General features: G+C 48.8%; 1 protein-coding gene and 1 long non-coding RNA gene across 2 annotated transcripts in view; one reads left to right on the forward strand and one right to left on the reverse strand.

The window, feature by feature from the left end:
- The window catches only part of Igf1r (insulin like growth factor 1 receptor), a 292,337-nt gene that overhangs the window by 34,992 nt on the left and 241,333 nt on the right, over positions 1-16,012 (reverse strand). Inside the window, exons 9-13 of the mRNA XM_028872783.2 lie at positions 13,853-14,020; positions 13,481-13,685; positions 7,876-8,159; positions 6,181-6,317; positions 5,562-5,721 (exon numbers count right to left, since the gene is read on the reverse strand). Coding sequence (XP_028728616.1) covers positions 5,562-5,721; positions 6,181-6,317; positions 7,876-8,159; positions 13,481-13,685; positions 13,853-14,020 — 954 coding nt within the window. The remainder of the gene's footprint in view (positions 1-5,561; positions 5,722-6,180; positions 6,318-7,875; positions 8,160-13,480; positions 13,686-13,852; positions 14,021-16,012) is intronic.
- On the forward strand, positions 4,667-12,729 carry LOC119086594. Its single transcript, XR_005089917.1, has 3 exons — positions 4,667-5,042; positions 6,623-6,946; positions 11,597-12,729. It is a non-coding gene; the product is annotated as an uncharacterized LOC119086594 (long non-coding RNA).

Below are 16,012 nucleotides of genomic sequence, written 5' to 3' on the forward strand. Positions count from 1 at the left end.
GATGGTACCTTTTCTAGACAGGAAAGCAGCATACATGAAATCTCAACAACAGTTACCTAAACAAGACCTGCACAATGACACCACCAGCTGCCATGCTTACTAGGCTGGGGAAAATCTCCTAAGACCCCACCTACTAGACGAAAAGCTACATACAGGCAATGCTAGGAGAAAGAGAATCAGTTTTTTCCAGGCAACAGGCTCCCTGATAGGTTATCCAATACCAAGTGGTCAGCCCTAAACACACATACATACAAATTAACACTAAATGAGCTTGGCAAGCTGTATTAATATATGTAAATATATATGTGCGTACTGTGTAACAACAATAATTAAGGTGGTCACGAGTTTGAGAGGGAGGGGGACATAGGTAGGAGGAGTTGGGGGAGAGGAATGGGTGGAGATGATGTAAATATAGTACTCATGTAAGAAATTCTCAAAAACTGAAACTAAAACATGAAAAATTAAAACACACACACACACACACACACACACACACACACACACACACACACAAAGCATCAGTAAACTCCTTTAAGGCCAGAAGTAAGCTGATCAGATTCATGTACTGGGGAAATGAGTGTGTGTGAGGACAGACTGGGGGACCCTGTGCACTCCCAGGTTTAGGAGGAGTTAGGGGAATATACCATTCTCCCTGGGTATGTTGTGGATGGCTTAATTCAGAGTCAGGAAAAAACCCTCTTCTATAAGGAAGACCAGAGAGCTGACCTAACTTTCCCCAGGGCTGCATTGGCCAACGGCAAGTCAAGTTCTCAAGTGAGAGCCTGGCCCTCCTGCAGTCCTTGCTCATAAGAGCCCCAACACAAGAACAAGGAGGTCCAAGCTCATGGGGGTAAGCACAGCAACAGAGAGGCCGGATTCCAGATATGTATCAGAGAGAATCTGTAAGCCCTCAGTTACAATGGAAAAACAAACAGAATTAGTGGCTGGAGAGAAGTTGAGTTCTTATCTGACCAACCAATGGAACACTGATAAGGAATGGGAAGGGTATTTCGATGGCAGCATTCTGGATTTAAGGTTTGTTTATAAGAAGCCTGTAGTAACTAATGGACACCCAAGCAGATGTGTCTATACCAAGGCTGATGGGATGGCTTTGTGGGTAAAAGCACTTGCTGGGTCACTCTGAAAACCTGAGTTCAATCCCCAGAACCCACTGAAAGGCAGAAGAGGACCAACTCCTTAAAGCTGTCTTCTGACCTCTCCATGTGTACCATGACATAAAAGCCCACAAGCGCACATCACACACACACTAACAGTAAATAAAAAAATAGAAATGTCTGCTTGGAAAGGAGCTGGGCACTCAGTGGAGACATCTTCATGGACTATAAGTCACTCACCAAAGGTTAGTACATTTCTAAAAATCTATTTACTCTTGAACTATTACAAAAGCTGAATTCATTTTTCAAATTAAATTTGTTTTTTAATCCAGTATCTTTCAAAATGAATGAGGTTCGGCACCTTCCAATTCCTGCAAGTATTCAAAGGTGTCCCTGCGAGATGAGGAGCTCACAGCTTTTCTTTTCCCCTCGACAGTTCTTGGTTTTGTATTACTGATACCACCGGTCAGGCTGCACTGTGTTCTTTCTGAGCCTCCCATCTCAACAGGGACAGAGAGAAACTGGAACGCATCCAAAAGAACAAAACTGCTAGATAATTGTCTATGCAACTGGTCCTGAAGAAAAGGCTGGAAGACCTGAGAATGCTTAATCCGGAGGGGAGAAGGCTAAGGAGAAATGTAATAGAATTCAAGCACACAGAGTTCCTTAAAAACAGCGGGTGGTCAGAGTTTTCAGGGCACCCCTCCTCTGAGGATTACACACAGGGAAAACACACTAAACCACAGCAGCAGAGTCTTGCTGGAACCCAGGAAAACTTCCCAGGAGCAAAGAAAGGTAGCAAGCAGCTTCAATCCCTTGTCAGGTCTGCCAGCTTCCATGGAGAAAGTCCATCAGAGGGCTTCTGAGATTCTCCAGTGGTGTCCTGGTCTCGGTGTTACAAGCACCGGCAAAGGCAGCTACAAGCTTGCTCGCTCTCTCCTAAGGAAAGCCAGGCTCACTCAGCTCCAGAAGCCAACACTGCCACTTCGGAGAACACAACCAAACAGACCTAGGCTGTGCACCCTGGGATAAGCGGAAGGGTGGGGAAGGGTTGGGGGGGACTATGACCAAGCCCGAGGCAGACTTGCAGAAACAGCAGGGCTCCAGTGTTGGGGTGGCAGCACAGTGTACTGTGGTAAGAGGGCAAATGTCCCCCAAAGGCTTGGATGTTTAGGGCTTGCTCGCCAGCCCGGGGCACTACTGGGAGGTAGTGGCAACCTCAGGAGGTGGGTCTTAGGGGGAGGAAGTTAGGTCTTTTGAAGGTAGGTGTCCTTTGAGAGAACCATGAAACCTGGCCCCTTTCTCACTTTTGGAGGTAAACTGCTTTGTCTCATCATGGACTTCTTGCTTGTGATGTTTTGTCTGAGCACAGACCAAAAGCAACAGAGCCAACTGACTAAGGGCTACAGCCTCTGGAACCGTGAGCCAAAACAGATCTTCTCTCCCTATGATTATCTCAGTGTTTTGTCACAATGGAGAACTACTGCAAAATCACTATGGAGAGAGAGCTACTGTAACATCACAATGGAGAGAGAGAGAGAGCTACTGTAACATCACAGTGGGGAGAGAGAGAGAGAGAGAGAGAGAGAGAGAGCTACTGGAACATCACAGTGGAGAGAGAGAGAGAGCTACTGGAACATCACAGTGGAGAGAGAGAGAGCTACTGGAACATCACAGTGGAGAGAGAGAGAGAGCTACTGGAACATCACAATGGAGAGAGAGAGCTACTGGAACATCACAGTGGAGAGAGAGCGAGCTACTGGAACATCACAGTGGAGAGAGCGAGAGAGCTACTGGAACATCACAGTGGAGAGAGAGCGAGCTACTGTAACATCACAGTGGAGAGAGAGAGAGCTACTGGAACATCACAGTGGAGAGAGAGAGAGCTACTGCAACATCACAAGAGTTAGCACATAAGCTAACTGGTAAAGACTAGGCTTCCTGGAATAAATGAGGAAATTCAGATCATAACTGACAGAATTCTCTATCTCATTACTCTTAACACCTAACTCTAGGCCCAGCAGCAGCAGCAGGAACACAGAACCTTAGCTTACTGTTTATAATTCTATTCACCTCTGTCCTTTTGTTACTTGTCACTAGGAGGATTTTCAAGTGTATCTTTCAACACCTGGAACCAACTAGGTGGACCATCAGAGTTTTAACTCACTTAAAATTATATATGTTATACATACATACTTACCATGCACAACATTAGTTTTGAAGCATGTGTACACTGACTTAGTTAACATAAGTATCAACTCACATGGTTACCATTTTTACGGGGAATTAACACTTTGCAGTATTCAAGGCTGCTTTATAAACTATAGCATGTTACAATTCATCCCTTGAATTTATTCCTTCTATCTACCTGAAATTGTGTATCCTTTGACCAACACCCCCTAAGTTAAGTCCCCCAGGTAACCTGTGGGACTGTCTGCAAGTCTCCCCTTTTAGATTTACTTTACATGTAAGCAGCGAGGTCATGTGGTATTTACCTTTCTGCATCTGGCTTATTTCATCTACTGTAAGGCCCTTCATGGTCCTGTGTTGTTGCAAACATCAAGATTTCCTTCTGTTAATGGATGTGCATTCTGCTATGAACATGCACCACATTAGTCACCCACTCATCGGCTGGTGGATACTTAGGTTATTTCCATTGTTTGCTTATTGCAAGAGTACATAACTTTTTGACAGAACTGACTATTTCTTTGGGATGGGGATCACTGGATCTGTTGAGACCTTGTTTGAATCAAGAATCTGGAGAAGACCAGTAGGGATGTAGACACTAGGAAACAACAATCCCCTGACCCAAGATTCTAGCCACCAACCAAAGCTGAGCTGAGATTTTGGTGGGGTGCAAAAGGAATTCATATTTGATCCCACCGGATTATTTGTTCATATATTACACAAACATGAAATAATCTAAAAAAATTTGGTTTCCAGGAAGACATGTAAAAATGGACTATGTACAAAATTTCACCAAACAAAAGTCTCAATTTTCACGGTCAAAGCAAATATGCAGCTCTTGTATTTAAACACTTCTCAACACTTAGTTTTGCACCTGAACTCATCACATAGAAAAGCCTTCTAAGGACCCTGTCTTCTCATGGGTTTGAATGAAACTGGTAACACTATCCACCAGTCTCTGTGCAAAATACCGAATGTATTATCTTTCCACGTATATCGGTGGATGAAGAGTACATCTGTTTTTTAACCATTGTACAGATGCGGGGAGGAGAATGCCTCTGCCTGGGATGCTGTCCTGCAGATGTCTGCTCTAGAGCAGACAGACCAGATGATCCCTGGGTTTCTTTTGCCTTGTGATTCTGAGCGTTGGCTCTGAGCCCTAGCCAGCTTCACTGACTAGGCAGGAGACGGAATGTTCCACTCAACGCTTTGCAAAATGCCTCTACACATGAGTCAGGGTGAAAGCAAAGTTATCTTCTAGCTCCCCAGAGGTTGCTCTACCCTCTTCTGGCTGGTCACATGAGATAAGGACCCAAGGCTTAGCATCTTCCCAGGCTGAGAATCCAGATAACACACTGGTTCCTTAGTGCGACTCTGTCTAAAACCTGCCCAGCTCTGGTATGAGTGTGTGTGTGTGTATGTGTGTGTGTGCGCCCAAGCACACCAAAAATAAGTAAATGTCAAATGTGTTCCTTTCTGGATTGCCACCTCGTTTTTTCAAGACAAGGTCTCCAATGGGCTGGACTGGCGGCTAGCAAGCTGCACGGCACGAGCTTTACTGTCAATCCACTGAACAGTGAGGTTCCAGAAGCACACCACTGCTCCTGGTTTTGATGTGAAGGATCTGCACTTAGCTCCTCAAGCAGGTACTTTTCCCTGATAAGCCATCTCCTCAACCTGGCCAGCTCTGTTCTAACAGAAAAGCAGACAACTTCAGAAGCCCAGCTCTGGCCCAGCCAGGTATGGCGATATTCTATTTGTGCTGAAATGTGATTTTATTTGTATGATAATAAAGTTACCTGGGGGTCAGAGCTAATAGCAAGCCATAGCAGAAGTCTGGCAGTGGTAGCACACACCTTTAATCCCAGTCACATGACAGGCAGATCTCTGTGTGTTCAAGGATACAGCCAGCATGGAGACACACGCCTTTAATCTCAATACCAACCACAGAAGACCTGGAGGTCTGTATAGACAGGCAATGACGAGGAGGTCATGTGGTTGGGTTTACAACCAATGAGAAGGCAGAATAGAAAGTCAATAAAAAGACAGATACACAGAAAGTAGGTCTCTTTCTCAGGGGAAGGACAGCAGCAGCAGCAAAGAGTAAGAAGGCAGTTGATTTTAGACTCAGCTCTTAGCTACTGCTCTGATTTCTTGGGCTTTTAACTCTGCATCTGGCTCTGTGATTCTTATTTAATAAGACCGTTACATCTACAGCCAGGTTTGAGTTTTACCATGCATCTCCCTTCTAAGACTTACTCTTGGCTGGTACATAGAAGAACACAGGATCCGTCCACGACCCATTGCCGGAGAGAGAGGTGGCTTGAATCCGGGCTGTGTAGTTCCCTGGGTTTAGCCGGTTAAGCTTGGCCCCTCCATACTTCCTGTAGTCCTGTCTGGACACACATTCCCGCTGATCCTACGGAAACGGAACATAAGTGTTAATTTCCTACCAGCGTGAGTGAAGTCTGACACCTGCTAGCTCAATTCACCATGCTGGTAACTCCAGCTGCCCAACATCTGCCTAGCCACCGTCTAGGTCATCAATATAGAGGAAGAAATTACATCTGTAAAGGTGTACATGCGGAAAACTCTATAATCAGTCATGTTTGTATTTGAACAGACCTCCAGAGGAGTAAGAAGTTATCAAGATGTGTTTAGTCTGTGGCACCAGGCCCATCTACAAAGAAATTGTTTATAGGTGAAGTACAGCCAGCTCCCTGCACTGTGATTGCTACTCCACAGAGCCTGGGTTTCTGGGAAGACTCTGATCCTCACTGACTGACCACCTTTGTGCCGTCTATTGAGGGAACCAGCAAAGCAGTGAGTGACATGAGATAGAAACACACGCAGGTGCAGGCCACAGTCCCAGCCTTACCTCCACTTGCGATCCGTACTTTATTTCATACATCAGAATCAATCCATTGGGGTTCTCAGGTTCGGGCCACTTTAAAAAGATGGAGTTCTCAGGTCTTGGCTCCCAGGTCACTGGTCCAGGAATGTCATCTGCTCCTTCTGCATAAGGATGTAAACAAGCAGTCAAATAAGGTTTAGGTCTCCAGAAAGGATGACAAATGGTGGGCTAATTGAGAAAGACTCTTCCCCTAACTCATGTACATGCAGAACTCTGCACAGGGACATTGTGGGGGTCCTAAGATGGCTGCTAGCACAAGGTGGAGGATTAGGGAATGGACATGTTCGGGGCCTGCTGTCATCTCAAGATGCCACAGCACCTCCCTTTTGAATTACTGCCACCAGAAAAAAAACCTGTTGACTGAGTACAAGAAAACACTCCTGACAACCTAAGTTACCTTCTCCAGGTCCATTTCTCCTATCTAAAGAAAGAAAGAAAAAAATCAACCCTTCATACACAGCAGCCCTGAAGGAGAGCGGCGAGCTTCAGTGTGCTGAGCCTCCAGCTCTGGCACGGACTCTCTGCAGCCCGCATCCTCACGGCCACTGCGGCTCCCATTCGGGAGGAGCCACTCACAAGGCTGGCCTTGGAGGCAGCTGCCAGGAGACCTGGGCCTTAGCAAGGAGGCCATTCCTGCCACCGTCTCTCCCAGCTACTGCCAGCCTCACTTCGGAAACCGAGGCAGCGAAGCAAAGCCGTTCGGCGTAACAGCTGAGAAAGGCCATGGGAGGTAATCTGCTCTCTCTCTCTCTCTCTCCTAGGAGGACCGGGAAACGGAGGCACAGTAGGCTGAGGGTCGCATGTGAGTGCCAGGGCCAGTTTTAGAAGCTCTTCCTTCCCCAGTTCCCATCATCCTTTGCTCTTCCCTCCTCTGGAAATGAGGAGTGGGACTTTGCCCGGCTTCAGTGACAGGTGGGTGGTGGTCTGGGTGACAGGCAGTGTCTAACCTATAAGGGGAGAGGGGGCTAAGGAGGAGGACCACCGCTGCTGTGGGGGACCACGAGGATCAACGCTTCCTCTGGATCGAGGCAGCTGCTTTCGCTGGGCCCTGGAGTGTCCTCGTAGGTCTGTGGCGTGTGCTTGGAAGGCCCTGCGTGCTTGGTCTCCAGCCCTTGGCGCTCCTGAGAGAAGGGAGGCTCTTTAGGAGATGGGGCCTCACTGAAAGGAGTCAGGGCATCGGGGAGCGGCCACTGAAGCAGCCTTCCCCCCCTCTTCTCCATGGCTGCCACGAGGGGAATAGATCTCCTTTACCATCCCCTGCTGACAATACAAAGTGCTGCTTCCCTGCGAGCCCAAAAGTGCCTCCGGCCTGGAAGTCCCAAAACACCGAGCCCCAAATAAGCTTTTCCTCCCGGTAAGATGATTCTCTCAGGTATTTTGTGGTAGTGATGGAAGCTAAGTCCCTCAGCTGTGCACAGAAGGGCACAGAGCTAAGTGAATGCTCCATGTGGACCAAGCAGGAGCGGGGGGCCGGTCAAGACTTTCTTTGGTGAGCCTGGGATGGGAGCTGGCGCTGGGAACATGCTCTCTTGCCGGCACCTGGTGGACAAGGCTGTGTACCAACGACCACACATTCGTAGGACTGAATCTAAGGGCCGGGCCGTCACTCGGGCTGTCAGCCTCGCCCCCCCCCCCCCCCGAGGCTGTAACGTGCCGTACCTGCGGGCATCGTTCGTGCAAAGACGAAGTTGGAGGCGCTGCAGCCCAGCTTCTCGGCCTCGTGGTTGCAGCTGTGGATGTCGATGCGGTACAAAGTGAAAGGCCGCAGGTTGGAGATGACCGTCCTCTCCTTGTTATCCACTCTGCTCTCGAAGAAAGGGTACTCCGTCTCCAGTTCCTCCGGGTCTGTGATGTTGTAGGTGTCAGCCACCGTCGTGTTCCGGCTCCGGCTAGACATGGTGCTGTTGGCCACTTGCATGACGTCTCTCCGCCTCCTCTCGGGTCTGCAAGGAAGAGAAGATCAGCTGGTCAGTGCGTTGGCTTTCTTTGTCTTTCCTGTGGCCAAGATGGAAGTAACAGAAAAGGAAAATGCTAACCTTGAAATAACCAAAACTCTTCAGGCTCCCAGGCTAAGAACCAGAAAAACAAGGGGATTTCCTTCTTCTTCATGACCCATCATGCATTCTCTGCGGCACCCTCAGAAACATCCACACACTCACAGCTCCGCCCACACAAGTGGCCCATCAGCGTTACTGGGAAACAATGCACCAGCCATTCTTAGTCAGGCATCGTCTCTGTCACCCAATTGACAATGCTCCTTGGTCCGCCATGACGACGGAGCACTGAACAGGACAAACCAACCGGCCTCAGGTAAGACTGATTACGGGAAAGGTGAGGTAGCTTAGGCCTAAAACACACAAGGCAGAAGGGACCCAAAGGCCGATCGTAGTAGCATCCTTGATCGTCTCTGAAACGAAGATGGCCTAGCTTGAGCAGCTACCAAGTACCTGAACCCCAGGGCTTTTCCCGAGGAACAAGGGTCCCTACTGCTGGAGGCCTGCACTCCCTAGCATGCGTCATGGATACTTGGAGGTCCACCAAGCCTCGCTTCGCTTCTCTGTTAGCAGTGGGGACCTGTGGCCTCCCACCATCCTGCCGGTGAGGGGTGTGGAGCCTCTGCCATTGACTTGTGGGGGCTTGAGAAACAACAGGAAGACAGCAGGAACAGATGACCGGGGGCTCCCTCTGCCTCCAGACACCTTACAATCAGGCTTCCAACATGGTTAAGACCTGAGAAAATGAGTATACGACACTAGACAAGCACCCCCAGGAGGCATACACAACCCTCGCTCGGGCTAGCTGCGGGTGGATGGTGGGAGGGCTGGGTGCTGAGACACAGCTGCACTGCCTGGGACAGGGCAAGGGACAGCGGCAACAGGTGGGATGCAGTCCATCTGGTAAGATCATGAAGACTGCTAGAGAACAGAGGAGCCCAGAGTGTGAGCTCACCAGTCTCTGCAGGAGCGCCCCGCCCTGCAGAGAGGAGCAGACTGCCACATACAGAGAGAGGGGCCTCGGAAGCCACGCCCCAGGCCTATGGATGTCCCCTAAGCCAACATCGAAGAGTGAGGTCGAGAGCCAGGGGAAAGTTTGCCCAGCTGAAGGATCTGCTATCAAAGCCACGGTTCTGTGCCGGGTGTTGACACAGCAGGCCCCACTATAAGGACATACACTGCCCACGCAGGGGGCCCATCTCCAAAGTCAGGAACGGGCATTTGTTTCCATAATGCTGGAGAAAGAAGTACTAGTCTACCATGCCCACACCCTGAGAACCAACCGATCAACAAACCACCTACCTACCTTCCTGGAAGGGAAGACACAAGAAGCTACATTCCGGGGGGAGGAGCTAGGGAGACATCAGAACATTACATTTCCTGCCTCCCTTTCAAGACCAGCACAACTCAAACTCGTGCCCACATGTAAAAAGCTGCTTGCACTGGGTTTATTGAAAAATGATACTAGGCCTACCCCCAACAAACCGGGTTACAGCACCAAGCATACTCAGCAGTCTACTTATTTGTAAACACCACACTTCTGCAGGTTGCATAACGGACCAGGGAGGGAGGCAATATAGGCAGGAGAAGACTGAGGATGATGTAAACAGTGGCCCAGGTTGGTCAACAGCTACATTCCGAATGGGGTGACGACCAGTACACTTTCCTCACTTCATGAAATAACCTACTGCTATTGGAAAAACTTGTCCTTCTTAACATCTGTCAACATCTTAGTCACACAAACTATGTGACTTGAAAATTAAAGACAGCGGCCAACGAAAGCCACTTACCAAACCCCGAGTTGAGGAAGCGACTTAACAAACACTGGCTTCCATTCTACTATCAACACTCGAGCAGAGCCAGACACCGCGGACGGACTCCATCGGACTGACTTGCCTTTAGCGCCCAAATAAACTGTGCCTAGAACAGGCTTTGGGTAGTTCAGTTGTACAACGACAACAGACTTCACAACTCATTCCTGTCACCTAGGGTGTTCCTTGACAGGGACCTTGATAGAACCTGCATGGATGCCAGATCTAGGCCTTGGTAGGAGGCGGAAACCAAAAACAATCAAACTGAACCAAAAACCCCTAATAGCCAGGTGTGGTGACCCATATCTACACGCTGGACTTGTTTTAGGACGGAGAAGTCAGGCTGCGGCGTGACAGGGTGACAGCATTCGGCACGCAGGATCTGGCTGAGCGTACAAACACTTGAGTAGCATGTAGGTCAACCAGAGCTCTGCTGCCCCAGCACTTAACCTGAACTTCCGCAGCTAATGATAACAACACCAGTAGCAAAGGTGATGTCATTTCAATACAACTAAACGGGAGGGGCTTTCTGCTATGCTGTGTCCTCCCTTGGTTCTTACGTTGGACTGCTGGATGCTTGGTCAGCAGTATGGCAGCTACACGGAGGAATGGGCCTCTCAGGAGATCCTGATGTGACTGGGTGGTGTTATAAAAAGGGGTTCCTGCTGGTCTAAACAGAAGGTGTCGTAAAAGCAAAACTGAGCTCTCCCCTTCTTCCCAGCTTCCTGTCTGCCTTGTGCTCTCTCCTCACAAGCACTTCTGCCATGATGCTTTGCCAGCCAAGGTCGCCTTCATCAGAGCAGAGCACATGGTGGCTCTGTGCTCCTCTATCTTTAAAACCGTTGAGCTGTGCACACCACCAAGCATCAGATAACTTGTTAGCATCAACGAAAAACTAGTCATCCTCACTCACAACCTGATCCTCTGGCAGTGCCTAGCCTTGTGGGGGCCCATAAAGGTTTCCTAGTGAGATCTGAGCTTGCTTTACACACCAGGGCTGCATGAGGGGATGGCTTGACAATGTGCATGGTCATCAGGTGTCTGGGATGGTCTGCACTTGCTGTGCTGGGGGAGGTCTTTTGCTCCACCCCTCGGCATTCCTTTAAAAAGCCCTTTAGTAGAGACAGAAGGGGCTGGTGGGTTCAGACCCAGACCCTCCTGAGGCTATCCTGTGTTTCTGTCTGTCTCTCTCCTCTATACTTCTATCTACAAATTCCTCATTCCTCCCTGCTCAAGGGTACCCTGGGGGAGTAAGAGGGAGCTGGTCTCACACATAGCACGTGTAAAGTGAAGAAGTCCTGGATTTGACTGACACTCAGTACAGTGTTGGAATAGGGGAGGACTTCCTGCTTGGCCTTCTTGGGACACTATACCTGGGCATTCCTGTGGTTACAGGAACTCTTACTAGCTGAGTGTTGGTTTGGACCACATAGACAACCCACTGAAAGGGAAGAGGTTTGATGTTGGAGTATGTAGTTCCAAGACCCAAGACTTGGACAGACAGTAAATTAATTAGGGCAGAGAGGTCACTGCGTCCAGTTTTTAAACACCTTTTGATTTCTCTCCTGTCTCCAGGTTTTCAAATTCAAGGAAACACATTCGATACACAGGGAACATGAGTGAAAAAACAGCCCTGTATCCTGACCCACAAAGTTGACTTCAACAGTGGTCCAGCAGCCTTCCAGCCAACAGGAGCTGAGCCCAGGGGACAGAGCGGAGAGGGCATAGCCTGCTATGGGGCATGAGAAGCTCTAGTAATTTTAACTGTGAGAGGAGAGGGACGGGGGGAAAAAAGCAGCCAAGGAGCCAGGAATTCTATTCTCAAAAGGACAGGAACCTCCAGAGCTACCAGGCCTTTATTTTCTGCTCTATTGACTCTTCAGAGTAAGATAGCTCTCTTTGACTATTTCACAAATATCAAGGCAGTCATTTTAAAATCCATTTGTTGATATAACCCAAGAAAGACACTATGAGCAGCCAGATAAACAGTCTTGGGGGAACCTCAGGGGGAGGGAACAAGGCCAGAGAACTGCAGGCAGCCTGGGTACCATGGGGACTGGGGTGGGCATCTCACTGGTCTGAGTCCGGCTGTCCAAGCAGTTTTCAGCCTCCAAGGTTGTGTAGAACCTTTCGGGAGGCGAGTCCCGGGTCATCTCCTTAATCTCCTTCCCAGATAGCACTGGCTCCTCTGGTCTTAACCTCCTACTGGGGTGTGTTTGCTTAGGCAGCATGTGTGCTGAAAAACAAACACAACTACTGGGCTCATCATGTTAACTGCCAGAGAGTAAATCACGAAATTAAAAAGCCATCTATAACACAGGCTTTTGACTATTTTAAGTATGCAATTTAACGACATTTGACCACGGTAAAAATGTACGGCCACTGTCACTGCTTCCAAAAGACAGCTGCCTTAAATAGGAACTCTACCCACTAAAAAAGGATCACCTGTTTCCTCTCCACCCTGCTCTTACCCCCCAGGAAGCTCTAACTTGCCATAGGTCTATTCTATATATTTCATATACATAAAATCACACAGTATTTATTCTTTACTGTCTAGCATTTTTTGATGGAGTTTTCAGGGCTTTCTGTTTCATAGCTAACTAGTATTCCACTGAATGGTTATACCACCATTGTTTTATCTATCCATCTACTCATATGCAACTGAGTTTTTTTCTAGTGCTGCTACTGAACTTTTCCTTTCTTCTATTAAGGGAAAAATTAAAATTTACTTCTCTCCCCCCACCTCCAGCATGAGGGTAGAGGTCAAAGGTCAAAGGTCAGCTTGTGGGAGTCAGCGCTCTCTTTCTACCATGTGGGTGCTGGGCACTGAACTCAGGCGTTCAGGCTCAACAGCGGATGCCTTTATCCACCGAGCCGTCTCACGGGTCCCTTTTTCCATTTGCATTTTTACTGGGCAGACACCAAGGGAAACACAGGGGCAGAGGGGATGCTCGGGATGGTGTTCCATGCTACTTAGGGCACCGGACAGTAACGGATACATCGAGCACGGGGCTGTGTTTTGGAGCTGGGTCTATTTTAAAACTGACTCTGATTCCAGCTCCCACTTGAATCACCCCTGCTCAGCCAGGCTGAGGGAGTCAATGGACAGAAAAGGGAGGGAGCGATGGACCCAAACCTCAGCTTTTCCCTGGACTGGTTTCCGCGAGGACAGTCAAGTGACTCACGCCGTGCCTGGTGAAGATGACCCCATCTGCTCTCTGAGGGAGGTGATGTGGCTGAGGTTATGTAATGCTCATTCATACACCTGCACCTCCTCCCGTGACAGGAGCCCTTCCTTCAGGGCCAGCCTCTTGCAGGAGCTCTGCCGACCACACGGATATCCTCTTCTCTTGCTCCCTCTAGGTGGGGTTCCACGCTGGGCCCCGACCACACAGTGGGAAATGAAGTGAGGGCACTCCCGAACAGCACCAAAGGTAGCACGTCCAAGGGGACACTCACCTGGGCACGAAGATGGAATTGTGAAGGAAATTCTCAAAGACTTTGCGGTACTCAGCCTCTTCCTTCTCGGCCTGCTTCTCGGCTTCCGTTTTTGGACAGGCACAGCAGGGCCCTTTATCACCACCACACACTTCTGTCTTGGGATTCTCCGTCACCTCTTCCACGTCAATCGTACCGTCGGCGTACTTTCTGATGGGGATTTTGTCTACTCGGAAAAGAACAGAGTGGGGATGAAAGCCATGGACCACGTGCTTGTGAGCAATGTGAGTGGGGGAGGGGGCTGGTCTGCACCGCCGAGACACAGGCCTGGCACACGACAGGCTTCTAACGGGCACCCGGGTTCTCTCAGACGACAGATAAGGCCCAGCTCACCTTTGGAGCAGTAGTTGTGCCGGTACAGGTAGCCGTCCTGTGGCTGCCGCTGCCACCTCACAATGTAGTAACTCAGGTTACCGTTGGGCAGGGTCGGGGGGTTCCACTTCACAATCAGCTGGGAAGAAGAGTTGGACGCTGAAAGCACGTCTAGGGGAATGGAAGGAACTGGAAAGAAGAACACAGGGCATTTCAGGAAACAGAACAGGGCCCAAGGTCGAGGCTATCAGGGACTCCATGCAAACCAAAGGGAAGCTGCACGTTTGACAGGCCAGGCAGAACACAAAATGAAGCTGAGCCTTGTTTTGAAAGAGTATTAACTGGAATGGCGGCCTTCTCTTCAGCGCATCTGTTCTCAGATAATCTCTGTGCAAACACACATGGCTCACGGAGCCGGGACTGCAGAGACCCCGAGAGCACAGCCAGGGTTAAAGGGGACTTTACACATCTCCAGTTAATTCACCGATGACGGCTGCCACTCTCCAGTGTGTTTTAGCAAATGGCAAAGTGGACTCCGCAGGACTTGATCTGTGATTGCAAATTTGAATCTCAGATAAAAATGACCGGGAAACAAAATGGAAAGTGGGAGGAGGAGCTGGAAAGCGTGTGGGGTGGCGTGTGTGCCTGCGCCTGGATGAAGCAAACGGTGAAGCAAGGGACATGGAATCCCAGATCCTGTGGCAGGCTTGTGTGCGAAGGCTAAGCCGGGATCCTGGAAACCAGTACACAGGAGCTCTGAGTTTACGGAGTCCTCTGTTACCAGCAAGAGGAGTTCACTAATCCGACTGAAGCTTGCTTACTACTGATGCCTAAACTCAAAAAGTAGAATTGACTCAAACACCCAGGATCACTGCCATGTTCTCAGAAGAGTTCCCATAACAAAATCAATGCCCCAGCCAAAGTATTCCCCACCCCTACCACACACACACACACACACACACACACACACACAGAGAGAGAGAGAGAGAGAGAGAGAGAGAGAGAGAGAGAGAGAGAGAGAGAGAGAGAGAGACAGACAGACAGACAGACAGAGAAAGCACACAAGTTTTGGCAATTCCCAAAGTGCAAGAAGAAATAGGATCATGGTATGTCTCTTAAAGGCATGAGGTCCAACCAGGCTGTTGTTAAAATCTGAAAGGTGAAAACAGCTTGTGCTGGCTAGTTTCATGTCAACCTGACACAACCTATAGTCATCTGAGAGGAGGGAAACTCAATTGAGAAAATGCCTTAATAAGATAGAGCTACAGTCAGGCCTGTAAGGCATTCTTCTTAATTAGTGATTGATGGGGAGGACCCAGCCCATTGTGGGTGGTGCCATTCCTGGGCTGGTGGTCCTGGGTCCTGTAAGAAAGCAGGCTGAGGATGGGGAACAAGCCATGGGGAACAAGCCAGTAAATTAGCAGCACTTCTCCAAAGGTTCCTGCCTCTGCTCAAGTTCCTGCCCTGGTTTTCTTAATGACAGACTGTGATACAGATACAGAAGTCATATCCTTTCCTTGCCAGGTTGTTTTTGGTCATATACCACATCAACAGAAAGGACTAACTAACTAATTGGGACTTTGGGACGTATGACATGCTCAAGACTGACAACCGCTGTGGGACAACATGTTGGGACATCAGGACTAATACTAACTTTTGCAAAGAAAATATAACCTCTTGATGCCTGGTCCCTTAAGGGTTTCCAAAAGCATTTCTCAAACCGTTTATTCCTAGAGATTTCAATGACAGGTCTCCCAGATGAAGCAGAGGGAAAGAACGGACCAAGGATGTCACCTAGTCTTGAGCACTTGTGAGGACAGGGGCCAAAATGCAATGTTTAATATTTAGGAAGATGAATCACATTTCTAAAGAATCTGCTGTAAGAAGAAATCCCACTTCCCCCCCCTCAAATCTGCTGCAAGGATTCTCTGGAAATTGTTACTCCCAAATTTTAAGGTGAAAAATGTATTCTGTTGCACTTGAAATCCCACTAAATCAACCCATTCCCAGGACTAGAAGCCTGTGGAAAAATTCATTTCTATGAAGACTTCAGGGTCAGCAACATGTCTGTGACTGCTTTTGAGATCACCAAAGTAGGGTGGGGGTTGGAGAAGTAGGGGTGCATGAGCTCGAAGTTATTTTTAAAACCTTCTCACTCTGCCCTTTTATACTTCCTTGGTG

The sequence above is a fragment of the Peromyscus leucopus genome, chromosome 1 (assembly GCF_004664715.2).
Source record: "Peromyscus leucopus breed LL Stock chromosome 1, UCI_PerLeu_2.1, whole genome shotgun sequence".
In the NCBI taxonomy this organism is placed as follows: Eukaryota; Metazoa; Chordata; class Mammalia; order Rodentia; family Cricetidae; genus Peromyscus; species Peromyscus leucopus.